Source organism: Monodelphis domestica, chromosome 1 (assembly GCF_027887165.1).
Source record: "Monodelphis domestica isolate mMonDom1 chromosome 1, mMonDom1.pri, whole genome shotgun sequence".
NCBI classification, from domain to species: domain Eukaryota; kingdom Metazoa; phylum Chordata; class Mammalia; order Didelphimorphia; family Didelphidae; genus Monodelphis; species Monodelphis domestica.
This window is the reverse complement of record NC_077227.1, coordinates 299,908,233-299,924,540: the sequence shown is the minus strand read 5'-3', so window position 1 is coordinate 299,924,540 and position 16,308 is coordinate 299,908,233. Positions and strand designations below refer to the sequence as shown.

The window sequence follows — 16,308 nt, the reverse complement described above, 5'->3', positions numbered from 1 at the left end:
CTGTGGCAAGCAGCTATGTGGCTCAGTGAATCCACTAAAGATGGGAGGCCATGGGTTCAAATCTAGCCTCAGACACTTCCTAACTATGTGACTCTGAGTAAGCCACTTAACCCACAATGCCTAGCCTTGAAACCAATACACAGTATTGATTCTAAGACAAGAAGGTAATGATTTAAAAAATAGTTTCTATGATCAAAGAATTCATCTCCCTTCAGATAATAACAATGTGACACATATATCACTTTATTTTACAAAGCACATTTTTTCTTTCATCTCATTTGAGAATCACAAATACACTTTGAGGTAGATCCTATCAGTATCATTATTTCCATTTTTTCAGATGAGTAAACTGATAAGTCTGATAAGTTGAGTAAATTATCTGCCCATAGTCACACAGTTACCCTGATCTTCATTACTTGGCCAATACTCATTCTACTATGCCACACAACAGGGAGATATCACAGGATCTAACTTAGCAGGACCTCCCTAAAGTTTAGAGAACTCCATTCCATCAGAAGGCATCATAATGTGAAGATATAGTCATATGATCATTGATTTCAAGTAAGAAGGTACTTTAGAGGTACAACTCCCTCATTTTACAGAGAAGAAAACTGAGAACCAGAGAGGTTAAATGTCTTACCCAGAGCCACACTCCTAGTAAGCACCTGAGATGGGATTCAAAATCAAATTTTCCGGACTCCAAAGGGTGTCTCAAAAGTCATAGTGCAGCTTTTTAGTGACTTAAAGCTTAAACTATGTACACTTTAATAAGTTAAAGGTGGACTATGGATTTGGGACACTATATATATTTTTTTCACCAAAAATATTTTTTACACTTAAATGATTGTAAATTATATTTCTATCTCATCGGTTAATTTATATCATTTGCCTTATTGAGTACATAGCCATGGATGATGATATGACATAATTATTATTCTCCAATAAAGTGAATCATATTCTTGATTTTTCCTAAGGATACTTTCTGCCTGATTTAAAAGATCTTCTCATCATATTCTCCCCATCTAAGACTAGACACAGTGAAATATTATGGCTGACAAACAAGAATTCTATTTATTTGCTTACAAATTATTTCCCCCTGGGGAAAAACTCCTGATGTAATAATTATGTATTCAGGGGACATTCAGAGCAACCCAAGAACAAACAACAAACAATTATAATCAGTTATAATTACTGCCTACTTAGAAAAAAAAAGTGTTAGTTTTATTATATTGTAGATTCAGTACAGCACCTGGCTTATTATCAACTGGGGAATGAAGAAAAATATATATTTTCCTGTCTGCTGATAAGTTTTTCATGGAGTGGTTTGGTAGGTAGGGCAGTTTTTCTTCTAGTCACCATATGTTCTCCCTTAGAGATTTGCTTGGTGATTTGTATAACGTTTTTTCTTGTGTTTAATGTTGCCATCTGACCATTGGCTTATTTTCCCCCCTAAACTGTCTTAGAAGATTCCAAAACTGCTTTTAACACTAAGGATGAATTAATGTGCAAAATGAATGAATGAGTGACTAAATAAATGAGTATTTCATTCATATAATTCTAAATCAATATTTCCAAAGAGGCATTCCAGGTTTTGATTCCATCAAGAGGTTTGGTGAATGAAGAGTGGAAGGTTGGCAATTCCACACATAAAGAGCCTAAATGAGCTTATCAGAAGAATTGGCACAAGGTTACTAGGACAAGAAATTAAAACATCTGAGTTACAAAATAAATTTACTAAGAAACCTATAAATATAATAACCATTTGGATATATATTCATATAGCTATCTGAAATTCATTCTTCTAGAAGATCTTCAAAGTTCCCTCCAAGTCTGACATTTTATGAAGAGTCAAAATTAGTATTATACTATATATGCAGATAATGCTTTGGACCCAGAAAGAATTTCATTTTTTTAATCCTGGGGAGTCTAAGCCTAGTTTTTTTTTTACCTTGATTCCAAAGTGGGACCTGTGAATTCTCTGATAAAACTGGGACTTTTATTTTTTCTAGGAATATTCATTCCCCGCTGCAATGATGAAGGGTTCTACAAAGCAACCCAATGTCATGGGAGCACAGGACAGTGCTGGTGTGTGGATAAGTATGGGAATGAGCTGGCTGGCTCTAGAAAGCAAGGAGCTGTGAGTTGTGGTGAGTAGGGGCATTAAGCTCCCATTGTCCCTCCCCACCCCTACTTCCCTGGAAATCAGCAAGCTATCATAATTAGAGGGTAATTCAGTTATGCTGCTATTTTCAGTCAATCAACAGTTAATAGCTAGAGGGCTACATTGGGTATTTTGGAGGAAAGTGACAGGGATATGAAGGAGAATTAGAAAATAGAACATCAAATGGTATTCAAATGGAGAGAGGATATGTGCTTCTTGAATTTACAAAAGGAACAATAATTAACACACAAAGTGTCTACTCTAAACGTACTTGCATTATAGTGGCATAAGGAATATATAAGATAATATAGATAGAGAATAAATGGCAATGGCTAGAGAATGATTGTGGGTGCTATATATGTATGTAGATGAGGAAATGCAACAGTGTAGGAGGTAGCATTTAAGTGGAGTTATTTATCCTGCCAGTTCCTGGGCCCTTGGACTAAGCATCTGATTTCTTAGTTTTATACCCCTAAAAAGGCTGTAGAAAAAAATAATAACTATAATTTATTTTTTTAAAGTTCTTAGCTTCCAGCTTAGAATCAACACTAAGTATTTGTTCCAAGGCAGAAGAGTGGTAAGGGCTTGAGATTTGGGGTTGCATCACTTGTCCAGGTTTACACAGGTAGAAAGTGTCTGAGGCCATATTTGAATCCACAATCTCCCAATTCTAAGCCTTACTCTCCATCCACTTAGATGCCTCGACAACTATAATTTCTTTAGAACTTGACATTAATTTGAAATGTCACTAGTTGGCCAATAGAACAGTCTAACAGAAGGTGTGCTGAACCTGGAATCACTGGTTCAAAACCTAGTTCTGCCACTTACTTTTCTGACCTTGAACATATCATTTAACTCTGGCTTCAATTTTTTCATCTGTAAAATAAAGGAGCTAGTTCCTAAGCTGAAGCTTAGCAGTTGGCTTAAGAGAGATCTTAATCTCTCTCAGTTCTAAATCTTTATTCCTATGATCCTTCAGGTTGGGAAAGGAGATTCTACCTTCTGTCACAATGAATGGGAAGTACTACCTACTACCTTAAAACAGCTTTCAGACAGGTGGGGAAGGGGGTGAGGCAAAGACAGTGATAATCAGTGACAGAAGGTATGAGAAGAGTGCCACCTCTAATTTTATTTTGTTTTTTTAAATATTAAAAAAAAACATTTCAGAAGAAGAGCAAGCAGAAACCTCAGGAGATTTTGGCAGTGGTGGTGCTGTGGTCCTGCTTGATGATCTGGAAGAAGAACACGGAGGGGCAAGAAAGGACAAAGATGAGAAACTGAAAATTAATGTAAGGGCACCAAATGAAGATGATGAAGATGAGAATGATGACAAGGAAGATGAGGTCGGCTATATATGGTAGTTCCCTCAGGGCAAAGGACATATATTTTGCACAATATCACAAGTCCCTGACATCTCAACAATTGTATCGAAGATCACACAAAATGTCTCTTCTCTACTGTTCTGTTCTGTACCCTGTGTATAATTTGGAAGACAACTTTTCTTCTTTCCCAAGTGCTCCAATTTTGAGTATGGCAATTTTGGGGATGAGGATATTTTTCTTCAGGCTGAGGGACAACTGACTTCAATTAAACAAAGTCCCATCCTCCTGGCTTCCTTTCTACTCTTTAGGAGGACTTCTCTCAACACTTAGTTTATATAGGACTTTGAGTGGGGAGGGAGCCAGATACCTTTTGATGAAAGAATGAACCTTCTTTTGTTCATTACAGCACATTTTTTGTAGACAAGCTTGCAATGGCTGGCTGCTTTTCTTGTGTATTAAAGATGATATGGGAAAAATGAAATACATCACTGGAATCTCCCTTCATGCCTCTCCACTCCCCACCCCCCCCCAAAAGTCCTGTTATCATTTAAAAATTCATTCTCCTGTGCATAGATACTTCTGGCTTTCTAAAAACAATGGCCTTAATTCTGCCAAGAGCCCCTTTGGGGAGCCATTCTCTTTGTTACAGAATGTTTGTCAGATGCCTCACTCTCTCTATTTGTGTATTACATATATATATATATATATATATGTATATATGTATGCATATATGTTGCACTCACACCCCTATACAGGAAGAGAGAGTTGTTTAGAATCATTGGAGAAGACAGTTGAGAAGTAATTAAAATGCCATCCTGTCCAGAGAACTGCTGTTTCCAGAAGGAAAAATATTAAATTTGTGTAGAAACTGTTTTTGCATTAATAGTTGGCACTTGTAACCTGCAGGCTTATTCAGTTTCTTCTCTCAGGCACCAGCAGGGCTGTTGAAAATCTCTTTGATTTTGATAAGCCCCAGACTGCCTAAACAACTTCTCTTACAAAAGCCATGAAATACTTTCTCTACTCAACATCTTAAGCTGTACAGCTCTTTCATATCATCTCACAAACTTCCTTAGGCAACTGTCCTGTTTATTGCCTCTACTTTTCTTTCAATTCCTCCTACAGGGTTTTCCTAAGGTGTATCTAATGATCTCTTTAAAAAAACAAACAAACAGTATCACAACATTTTATTACAAGTCAATTGAAGACTTTGAGTTAAGTTTTGCATTTAACCTGTTCTTCTAACAAAGGCAAGATAATGTTATACAAACAGCTTCACATGTCTTTACCAATGAAGACTTGTGGAACAAAGATATAGACTGTTCCCTGTCTTCCAAGGACCTTTGCTCTAACTCGACCCAGAATAGGATAAAGACCCTCATACTCAGCATTCTCTAGAGAAGCTTTTAAAATATAAGGCAATCAAAGTATAGCTTCTTCAAGAATTAGTGAAGTTTGGTGGGTACTGAAAATCTACCAGTGCCTGACCTCTAGACCCATTGGGGAAGGAAACCAAAATTGTTGTGTTAAAGAAAAGAGAGAATTCTATCCATTCTGACCAACTTGTTCCCTATACTTATTCCTGTATTATCTTACCATCTTGCTTGAAGATGGAGAATGGAATATTAGGATTAAACCTAAGCAGGATATTATAGCTTCTTTACTATAAATATGCAGTCCACAAAAGGATGCTCCAGGCAGTTTCTACCACATTTATATCTTTTTGAAGAAAATAGAAATAAGAAATATGCTTTGTTCAGTGTCTCAACTTTCATTTCTGCCCCTGCCCCCAGTAGTGTTGGTGATCTTTGGATTCCCATCCCCAGAAGGATCTACTCTCTGTAGGGCTTACAATGGGTTTCATTTACACTTTGCCAAAAAATGAGAAAAAAAAAAGAAAATCAAAGGACAGTAAATCAAAAAGAAATCATCGTAACATCTTCACAAAACTGGAGTGGTAATTAAGGAGGATAAAAATTGATTTGAAGAATTGAATTTTAATCTCTGGTTTCCCTTTCTTGAATACAAATGAGCTTAGCTTATTACTTTCCTCATCCCAAGATTTTTTATGAAGTTTTAAAATCTCCACAAGTGGGCAGAAAGAAATTACTAATACCACAGGCTCATTGCAAATCCTGCAGGATCTTCATCCCATTCAGTCTTTGGAATTGCTTTCTCTTGGTGTCTTCCAACAGGGTTGGCCAAAGGGATTTGAAAACTCTTTAGGCAATGTTTCCTTTCCCAACCAAAAAACTTGCCTCCAACACAGCCTTAGGCAGTTTCATAGTCATTCTCTTCCCCAAATGAAAGTGGTTATAACTATAGTTCTGTCAGTTCAATACCCTGCTTCAAGGAAAATCTAATTAGCAAATGAAGTCAAAGGGAACCCTTTGATGGTTTGCTTCTCCCTTCTCTTGTAGTCTAGGCCACACCATTGCATTCAATCAGCTTAGTCAAAAATGCAATCAACCCACTAGTTTACTGGTCACTATGATTCAATAGGCTAGCCTTTTTTGTTTTTCCTCTTGAATTAAAAGATTAAAAAAAATTAAACTGACTAGTTATTTTAGCACCATGTAGTCACAACCTGAGACTGGTAGTTTCCTTTACCAATCTCAGCAGGCTAGCCCAAGACTATAATATTTAATTTTATATCTAACTGAACATATGGACAGAACTGATTCAGCTACTGCTGTGTGAGAACCAAGAACAGAGAAATCATGCATGATAGAATGTATCTTGCTGTGTGTGTCACAAAGCACAGGACCAGAGAACTTCTTTTATGAAATCATATCCAAATTTAGTCTAAAGAGCCACTATGCATTATTTCTGTATGAAGTAGATTTTATTTGACCAAGTCTTTAAACTCAGAGTCTGAAAACAGCTGCACAATTGCAGTTAATTTACTAAAACTGTTAATTTAATGAAACTGTAGTATACCCTTAAAATTAAAAATGCATTAAATCTCTCAATCCAGACTGTAAAGGAAAGTCATTGTTAATAACTCCAACTAGCTCTGAAAATGCACCAGAGAACTCATTAATATTGGCACATTGATTTTGCTTAGAGAAACCTTTAGGAATGTAGTGATCTACTAATTTTAATTTACCTAATTATCTTATGACAAGTATCAAATTAAGATGACACTCAGAGCTCCTTAACATTAACTTAATGATGGATGAGAGAGTGCTGTAGAAAATTTATTGCAAGGTAATGATGCTAAATTTTTGGAAATGATCTAAGAAGATATGTTGATTCATTAGAGCCTTAAATTAAAAAAAAAACAACGTTCCTGTGTTTAGAGCATAACTCAGAAACACTGTTCTTACTCAACTTCTTTTCCAGGGCATTATCCAATTTCTGATGAGATTTTATAATCATTTAGGTTGAAAACTATAGTTTTCACCATCTCCAATTCTGAGACTTGAAGAATTAGAGTCTGACTCCTCATCTGAGGTGAAAGTTGGGCTTTGCCTTCTATCATCAGACTTTGCCCTTAGAGTTCACCACCATGACTAGGTACCTTTGAAAACTCCTGATATCTAGGGATATTTAGAAACTTCTTGTAAGCTGTGAGGTCTTAAATACTTAGTATTTCTTTTTGTTATTTCTAATTCAAACTGAAATCTTCAGTTTGGGAAAAATAACTGATGTATTTAATACTTCTCTTGCCTCTCCAGACCTGATTTCAACTTCAGTATAAGTTTCTGGCTTGGAAATATTTTAATAATGTATTTGGAATTTTATAAAATTCCTCCCTGCTTCTTCCAATATACCTTGGCTTCTTCCTACCAGTTCCCAGTGACAAGAATATGAAATTTATAGCTGTCTCATCACAGGCCACCAAATCAATCCATTGTAGCTTTCCCTTAACTCTTTCCCATAATATCATTCTTGTTTGTTTGATGCATCAACTGCACTGTACAGTAATATCCAAGAGACCTTTCTTTCTACAGTGGGTGGTTTGGTCTTTTTATACTTTTTTCTCAATGTTGCTGACATTTGTTCCTTTCCTGTTAAATGTATAGTGTTGTAAGGGGAATGTCACCCAAATCCTGAGTGTGTCAGTTGGCTCTCCCTGATGTAGATGCAATGTAGATGATCATAGTAAAGTAAATTAGCATAGTAAATTCTGAATACTTATCCATATAGATTTACCTGGAATGTGAACATTTGGCTAACCTTGGTTAATTGTAAATGCTTAATTGTAGTCCTGAATAGTTGCATTTCTGTCTGTCTCAATAAATTTGAATTTGTCTGCCATATCTAACTGTGTCTTTTCTTTAATTAGGTTTAAATTAATTATACCATGCCCATTCAATACTCTGGTGACAAAGGATAGTATAGAAAGTCAAATGAATAAGCACACAGAAGTGGCACATGCCAATCAAGAAAGGAAAGACAATTAACTACAAGAGGTGGGTCGGGAGAGGGCTGAGAAAGAACATGAATCTTATAACCATGGAAAAATATTCTAAATTAATTAATTAAATAAAATCCTCAAAAATAAATGAATGAATAAAAAAAAGGAAAGGCAGCTATACCTATTCATCAAGCTTTGAAATATAGAGAATGGCTGCTGTAACTCAAATAAGATTTTTTCCCATTTGGCCCTTTCCTAACATTTTGACCTACTAATTATTTCCTAAGATAATAGTTTCTTCCTAAGCTTAAGGCTAGAGACTACCATAGATTCACTTCTATGTCAGGTATGAACCTGTTTTCACAGCAGAACACTGAAAATGTTAGTAGCAAATCATAGAAACAATAACTTCATTGAAGAAAATGACAATGATGAGACATCCTTCTTTCAAAACCTATGGGATGCAGCCAAAGCAGTACTCATGAGGAAATTTATATCCTTGAGTTAAGTTAAGAAGGGCAGAGGTCAATGAATTGGGCATGCAAATTAAAAAACTAGAAAGTGAACAAATTAAAAATCCTCAGATGAAGACCAAATTAGAAATCCTAAAAATCAAAGAAATTAATAAAATAGAAAGTCAAAGAACTATTGATTTAAATAATAAGACTAGAAGCTGGTACTTTGAAAGAAACAAATAAAATAGACAAAGTACTAGTCAATCTAATTAAAAAAAGGAAAGAAAAAAAACAAATTGACAGTATCCAAGATAAAAAGAGAGACCTCACCTCTAATGAAGAGGAAATCAAGGCAATCATTAAAAACTACTATGCCCAATTATATGGCAAAAAATATGGCAATCTAAGTGATATGGATAAATACTTACAAAAATATAAATTGCCTAGACTAAAAGTAGAAGAAATACATTATCTAAACAACCCCATATCAGAAAATGAAATTAAACAAGCCATCAAAGAACTTTCTTAGGGAAGAAAAAATCCCCATGTCCAGACAGATTCACCAATGAATTCTATCACACATTCAAAGAACAGCTAACCCCAATAGTATACAAACTAATTGACAGAATAATCCAAGTAGGGGTTCTACCAAATTCTTTTTACGACACAAACATGGTACTGATCCCAAATCCAGGCAGGTTAAAAGCAGAGAAAGAAAATTATAGGCCAATCTTCCTAATGAATAGAGATGCAAAAATCTTAAAAAGGATACTAGCAAAAAGACTCCAGCAAGTCATCACAAGGGTTATCCACTATGATCAGGTAGGATTCATACCAGGAATGCAAGGATGGTTCAATATTAGGAAAACTATCCACATAATTGATGATATAAACAAGCAAACCAACAAAAATCACATGATTATCTCAATAGATGCAGAAAAAGCCTTTGACAAAATACAACACCCATTCCTATTGAAAACACTAGAAAGTATAGGAATAGAAGGGTCTTTCCTAAAAATAATAAACAGAATATACCTAAAACCATCAGCAAACATCATCTGCAATGGGGACAAACTAGAAGCCTTCCCAATAAGATCAGGAGTGAAACAAGGATGCCCATTATCAACTTTATTATTTAATATTGTACTAGAAACACTAGCAGTAGCAATTAGAGAAGAAAAAGAAATTGAAGGTATTAAAATTGGCAATGAGGAGACCAAGCTGTCACTCTTTGCGGATGATATGATGATTTACTTAAATAATCCTAGGGAATCAACCAAAAAGCTAATCGAAATAATCAACAACTTGAGCAAAGTTGCAGGATACAAAATAAATGCACATAAGTCATCAGCATTTCTATATATCTCCAACCCAGTTCAGCAGCAAGAATTAGAAAGAGAAATTCCATTTAAAGTCACCTGAGACAATATAAAATACTTAGGAATCTATCTGCCGAGACAAACACAGGAACTCTATGAACACAACTATAAAACACTCTCCACATAATTAAAACCAGATCTAAACAATTGGAAAAACATTGATTGCTCATGGGTGGGATGAGCTAACATAATAAAAATGACCATCCAACCCAAACTTATCTATCTATTTAGTGCCATACCCATTGAACTACCAAAAAATTATTTTACTGATTAGAGAAAACCATAACAAAGTTCATTTGGAAGAATAAAGGATCAAGGATATCTAGGGAAATAATGAAAAAAAAATACAAATGAAGGTGGCCTTGCAGTCCCAGATCTCAAACTATATTACAAAGCAGTGGTCATCAAAACAATTTGGTACTGGCTAAAAGACAGAAAGGAGGATCAGTGGAATAGACTTGGGGTAAATGACCTCAGCAAGACAGTCTATGAGAAACCCAAAGACCCCAGCTTTTGGGACAAAAATCCAGTATTTGATAAAAACTGCTGGGAAAATTGGAAGACAGTGTGGGAGAGATTAGGTTTGGATCAACATCTCACACCCTACACCAAGATAAACTCAGAATGGGTGAATGACTTGAATATAAAGAAGGAAACTCTAAGTAAATTAGGTGAACACAGAATAGTATACATGTCAGAACTTTGGGAAGGGAATGATTTTAAAACCAAGCAAGACTTAGAAAGAGTCACAAATTGCAAAATAAATAATTTTGACTACATCAAATTAAAAAGTTTTTGTACAAACAAAACCAATGTAACTAAAATTAGAAGGAAAGCAACAAATTGGGAAATAATTTTCATAAAAAAAACCTCTGATAAAGGTCTAATTACTCAAATCTATAAAGAGCTAAACCAGTTGTACAAAAAAATCAAGTCATTCTCCAATTGAAAAATGGGCAAGGGACATGAATAGGCAATTTTCAGTTAAAGAAATCAAGACTATTAATAAGCACATGAAATAGTGTTCTAAATCTCTTATAATCAGAGAGATGCAAATCAAAACAACTCTGAGGTATCACCTCACACCTAGCAGATTGTTCAACATGACAGCAAAGAAAAGTAATGAATGCTTGAAGGGATGTGGCAAAGTAGGGACATTAATTCATTGCTGGTGGAGCTGTGAACTGATCCAACCATTCTGGAGGGCAATTTGGATCTATGCCCAAAGGGTGATAAAAAAAACTGCCTGCCCTTTGATCCAGCGATAGGACTGCTGGGTTTGTACCCCAAAATGATAATAAGGAAAAAGACTTGTACAAGAATATTCATAGCTGCCCTCTTTGTGGTGGCCAGAAATTGGAAAATGAGGGGATGCCCTTCAATTGGGGAATGGCTGAACAAATTGTGGAATGTGTTTGTGATGGAATACTATTGTGCTAAAAGGAATAATAAAGTGTAGGAATTCCATGGAGACTGGAACAACTTCCAGGAAGTGTTGCAGAGTGAGAGGAGAAGAACCAGGAGAACATTGTACACAGAGACTGACACACTGTGGTACAAGAGAATGTAATGGACTTCTCCAGTAATGGCTTTACAATGTCCTTGAACAATCTGCAGCCATCTACGAGAAAAAAAAAAAAAAAACTGTCCTCAAGCAGAGGACAAACTGAGGGAGTAAAAACACAGAGAGCTTGACTACAGAGGTTGAGGGCACATGATGAAGGAGAGATGCTCAATCAGCACCCTAAGGCAAATACCAACAACAAGGAAATGGGTTCAGAGCAAGAACACATGTGATACCCAGAGGAATTGCGCAGTTGGCTAGGGTAGGGGTGGCGGGGTGGGGGGGGGGGGAGGAAAACAAAATGATCTGTTTCCAATGTATGAAAATGACCAAACAAAATAATGTTTTAAGAATTAAAAAAAAAGAGAGAGACCACAAAAAATTTAAAAAATATTTTTTCAGCATATACTGGATTTTGAGTGCATATTTTTTCACAGAATTATAGGTATATATTAAAGTTAGAGCCACAAGGATTCTTAAATATTGTCTAGTTTATCTGCTCTTAATGAGTTAAAAAGTTGAGGCTGAGAGGGAAAGTAACTTGATTAAGGTTAAACAGGCCCAGTTAATTCTAAAATTCAGGATGGTCCTTTATTCTGGCTTGGAGTAGAAAAGTTGAAAAGAGGCAATAAAGAAGATACCTATAATTATTTTTCAAAGAAGACTTAAGGAATGAGAAAGAAACCATGCTCTTGAGTTTCAGAATCCTTTCAGGTTGCTAGTTATTTGCTTCTGACTTATTTTCCTGCAATTTTACAATTTCCCACCTATCTTGTGTGGGTAAATTCAGGGAGGTGATGATATATAGAAACACAAGGAGAAAAGAGAGACCAGGGAGGCAGAAAAGATAATCTTGAGGGGTATAATACTAGAAATATATCTTGAAAATTGTCTCAGTAAGGGCAAGCACCTCTATTCCAAATGCAAATTACATGCAAATAGACATACAACTTGTCTAATTCTTTCCATCATCTGGATGTGGCCCTGGGAAAAATCCCAGTGGAAGTAATTGTTTGCAATTATGCATGGGAAAGCCTTTAAAATTATATTCTTATTAGAATTAAAATGGGTTACTCCTTCCTATGAAGAGTTAAGAGTTCCAAGGGACTGTGTTTCACATTATAATGTTTTCACAGAGGAAAACTCTGTGATTCCAATTGAATAAAATATTGAATTTCTTGTGGTTTAATTTGGAGGCATTTTTATTGATCCAATAGTGTTGTAGTTTAATAATTCCAAGTCACGTTTAGCTGTGTGAGCTGAGGCAGGTGTCTTAATATCTCTGGGTCTCAGTTTTATTACCTCAGAAATTAAGGAGTTGGCCCAAATGATATCTGAAGTATCTTCTAGCTCCATTATCTTATTCTTCTTTATACACTTTTCATTCCTCCCAAACTGGACAACTTGTTCCCCAGATTGAACATTAAATTTCCCACCTCCATATCTCTGCATGGGCTGATCCCCATGGTGCATTGGTTTTATATTTAAATACATAAATGTGGATGACAGGTGATTCATTCATTCAATAAACATGAACTGTCTACTCTGTGCCAGACAACTTACTAACTGTTAGCTATATAAAAGGAAGCAAAACAGTGTGCTGGCCTGCACCAGAAGATTTGTCTGCTTTACTCTTGTGTAGCTAAAAATGTTGTGTGGCACAATACTGTAGTAGGGGGTTTTTTGTTTGTTTACAAGAAGAAATACATGCTACATGCTTTTTACATACAGCAGCTTTAATCAAATTACGTGCATCTGATGAACCTTATTTTGCAAAAGGTATTTGAAACAGTTTGATTTCTTGTGTATAACTTCACTTGAATGTGTTTTGGGTTCCAGAAAGAATGTTTAAAGGTTTTTAAAAACTTCAGTTTTCAATGTAATTGCACCCTTCTGCATGGAAAAAAACGTAACCAACATGGCTTAAGTGGTACCCAGAACCACTCTCAGAGGGCTGCTTTAATAATTTTAATTGTACTTGGGTGTAGGACTATAGTTGTTTTAGGGTGTATTGCATAGGCTGCATTATCTACAGCACTGTACAATAACAACTCTAGAAAAGGCAGTATACTTCACTGATGCTTGTCTGGTAATATAATTTCTGTGTTATAATGGAAGGTTTTTTTGTGATGTGTTTTACATCACATCTTACATTTTATCTCAGTATCTTACAATCTAATGGAGGAAGCAACAAACAAGAAAATATATGCAAAATAAGCTATATACAAGATAATGAGGAAGTAATTAAAAGAGGAAAAGCACTGGAATTAAGAGGGGATAGGGAAGGCTTCTTGTAAAAAAATGATATTAATTGAAACATAAAGAAATGGAGGGAGGTCAATACTATGTATTAGGAATTACCTTCCTCATTTTCTCTCATCCACAACTGTTAGACCAGAGGAGAATGTTCCAAGTATGGAGGAACAGCCACAGAAAATTCCTAGTGTCTTGTTCATGGATCAAACAGGAGGCAAATGTCCCTGTTTTGAAGAGTATGTGCAAAGGAGTAATAGGTAACGAGACTGGCAAGGTTAGAAGGGGTCTAGGTTATGAACAGCTTTGAAATGAGAAAGATAGATATAATTTGAGATTTGATCTGTTCCAAAGGGACTACTCATAAGAAGGAATCCTTATGAGAAAGGATAAGAGTGATTCTTCTATTTGGGAAATGGACAGGCTTCTTTAGTACCTTAGAAAAAATGGACAGATTTTCCTTCTTCCAAAAGGGATTTTGAGTTAGAATTATGTTTATTTATCACTCTTCAATTATCTCTAGTCTAGAAGAATGAGTCTATTCAGGAGGAAAACTGCTTCCCTTACCCTCTTAAGGTGGGGAACAACTACTAGCTTATATTTTGTAGCTCTTCAAAACACTAGTTACACAAATAGCAATAATGAACAAACCTATTTATCAAAGAAGAACTGAAAACAGAAATTGGAAAAGTTCTATACATTAGAATAGACCAAAGAACATACAAGAGTAAGTGAACTCACCAGCTGGGGGCAAAATAAAATGTCAACAAAAATTAAGAAAGACAATGCTCTCAATCTAGGGAAGTCCTTTCTCAATAATCTCTAGAATTAGAAAACCAAGAGGTTAAGTGACATAATACTGATTTCCATGTCTTCCAAAGTGTTTTTTGATCATGTTCCTGGAGGTTCCTGTCTACCTGTGTGCCCTGGAATTCTCCAATGTATTTGCAACAAATTGAAGTCTCACCATAGTCAATATTATTTCAGTCAATCAAGTCTCAGTTCCCTTTTAGTAAAATTCATGGAACACAGAGCAGTCCTTCTGAAAAACTGCTCTAGGAATTGATCTGGAATGTGATGTATCCTCACTTTACCTGTTCATATCCATAGCTTTCATTGAGATTCAGCCCTTCCTAAAAGAATCTTTTTTGGAACATCTAATTTGGTAATACTTTCCCTATCTTACAATACATTACAATTTACATCTTGTATCTTCCAATCAGTTACTCAACAAACCTTTATTAAATATTTAATATGGGCCAGGCACTGGGTTATGTGCTGGGGATAGAAAGAAAAAATAAAAGCCAGAGAAATGTTAACTTGTCAGGACAGTGAATGTTTTAATATTTTCTTTTGTGTTCATTTTGTTCTTGATCTTTGTGATCTTAGTCTGGTATTGACTCTTCCATACAGTAGGTAATTTTAAATATGTTAATTGAATTAAATTGAGAATATCAGTGCATGAGAGGTCTAATAAAGAGTCATAAATGAAACTTTCTATTCAAAATCCTGCTATTACTACAGAAACTGATAGCAACAACCTCAATGTACATATTTTCCAACTTCTACTTGTTTCTATTTCTTGGAGGCTTGGGTAATGGCAGCTTTGCAATGAGCATGTCTCTGTTTCTGTTCTGTGGCTTCTTCAAGTCCAGTTTTCAAAGTTTTGTCTTATCTCTCCTCTTACCTCATTCACATGTTCAAAGGACATGATGTAGAATTTTTGCTTCCAGGTGGGCATGCAGCAAACTGTCCCTTTTCCCCAACTCCATTCCCCTTGAAACTTCTATCCACCTACACACACACAAATATCCAAGGAAAACAAAGAATTCACTGAGCAACCTCTTCTTTTCTGGAGATATTGTAAAGGATAAGGCAGAATTAATTTTCCAAAGAAAGTTCAAAAGCTAGATGTTGTTGTAGTTGATCATCATTTTCTTTTGGAATCATGTCTTAATTTGCCTGTGAATTGAATTTAAGTGCAGCAGAATTGTGCAAAGTCATCAGTCTCACAAGCTCTTCCAGAGTTAACAAAGTCCAGTGACAAGACAAAAATCAGGATAACTGGCAATAGTCCAGGATGAAGTAAATGACCTTGGCTTCAGCATCTTTGATGTCTGACCAAGCTTTAAGTAATCCACAGTGCCTGCTTCAGCTGCTTTTATGGCTAATGTAGCAAATTATTCTCATTTGCCCATTTTCTGGAAGAAGTCTTCACAGGCTTGGAATAGACATCCAATTAGATCACCAATAAGTTTAAAGCCTATTGGTTACCCTCAACCTGATTTAGATCATCTTCTAAAATGGTTTTGGTAATGTGTGGCTGCTGGGAAAGCTTATTAGATACACAGGTGAGAGTGGTGTGACAAGTAGATATCAAAGGTGAAAAAGCAGCCAAGAAAAGGGCTCAGCAAGCCCTCACACAAAAGATGCTACACCTCCCTGAATATCCTATAAACTTTAGGTCTAATAGTACAGTGGAAAGAAAACTAATTTTGGAATCAGAAGATCTGGGTTCAAATACAAGTTGAACCTCTTCCTTTATGATCTTGAAAAAGCACTTGAACTCTGAGCCTCAGTTTCCTCATCTGTAAAAAAAGAAGGAGATGACTAGCTATTCTCTAAGATCTATCTCAGTTCTAAATTTAAGTTCCTATCATTAGCATTTCCTGAAGTCCTGTAGTCTTCTCAAATTAATTCACAATAACTCAAAATATTTAGTATCTTCACATTAACTTTTTTTTAGCTACTAGTTAAGGTCGCATTTCAGGTAGTCTATTCTGCTTGCAAAGAATACTGGCTGAATTTGGA

At 35.6% G+C, this 16,308-nt stretch overlaps 1 protein-coding gene across 4 annotated transcripts in view; it reads left to right on the top strand.

Annotated features, from left to right (window-relative positions):
• Window positions 1–7,748, top strand: part of SPOCK1 (SPARC (osteonectin), cwcv and kazal like domains proteoglycan 1) — a 1,018,929-nt gene extending 1,011,181 nt beyond the window's left edge. For 2 of the 4 annotated variants that reach the window (XM_056821153.1, XM_056821146.1), the window contains 2 exons: window positions 2,010–2,147; window positions 3,332–7,748. In XM_056821153.1, coding sequence (XP_056677131.1) covers window positions 2,010–2,147; window positions 3,332–3,522 — 329 coding nt within the window. In that variant the 3' untranslated portion in view covers window positions 3,523–7,748. Of the gene's footprint in view, window positions 1–2,009; window positions 2,148–3,328 lie in introns of all 4 variants that reach the window. The other 2 variants (XM_056821162.1, XM_056821137.1) reach the window with 1 other exon arrangement.
• The last annotated feature ends 8,560 nt before the right edge of the window (window positions 7,749–16,308 follow it).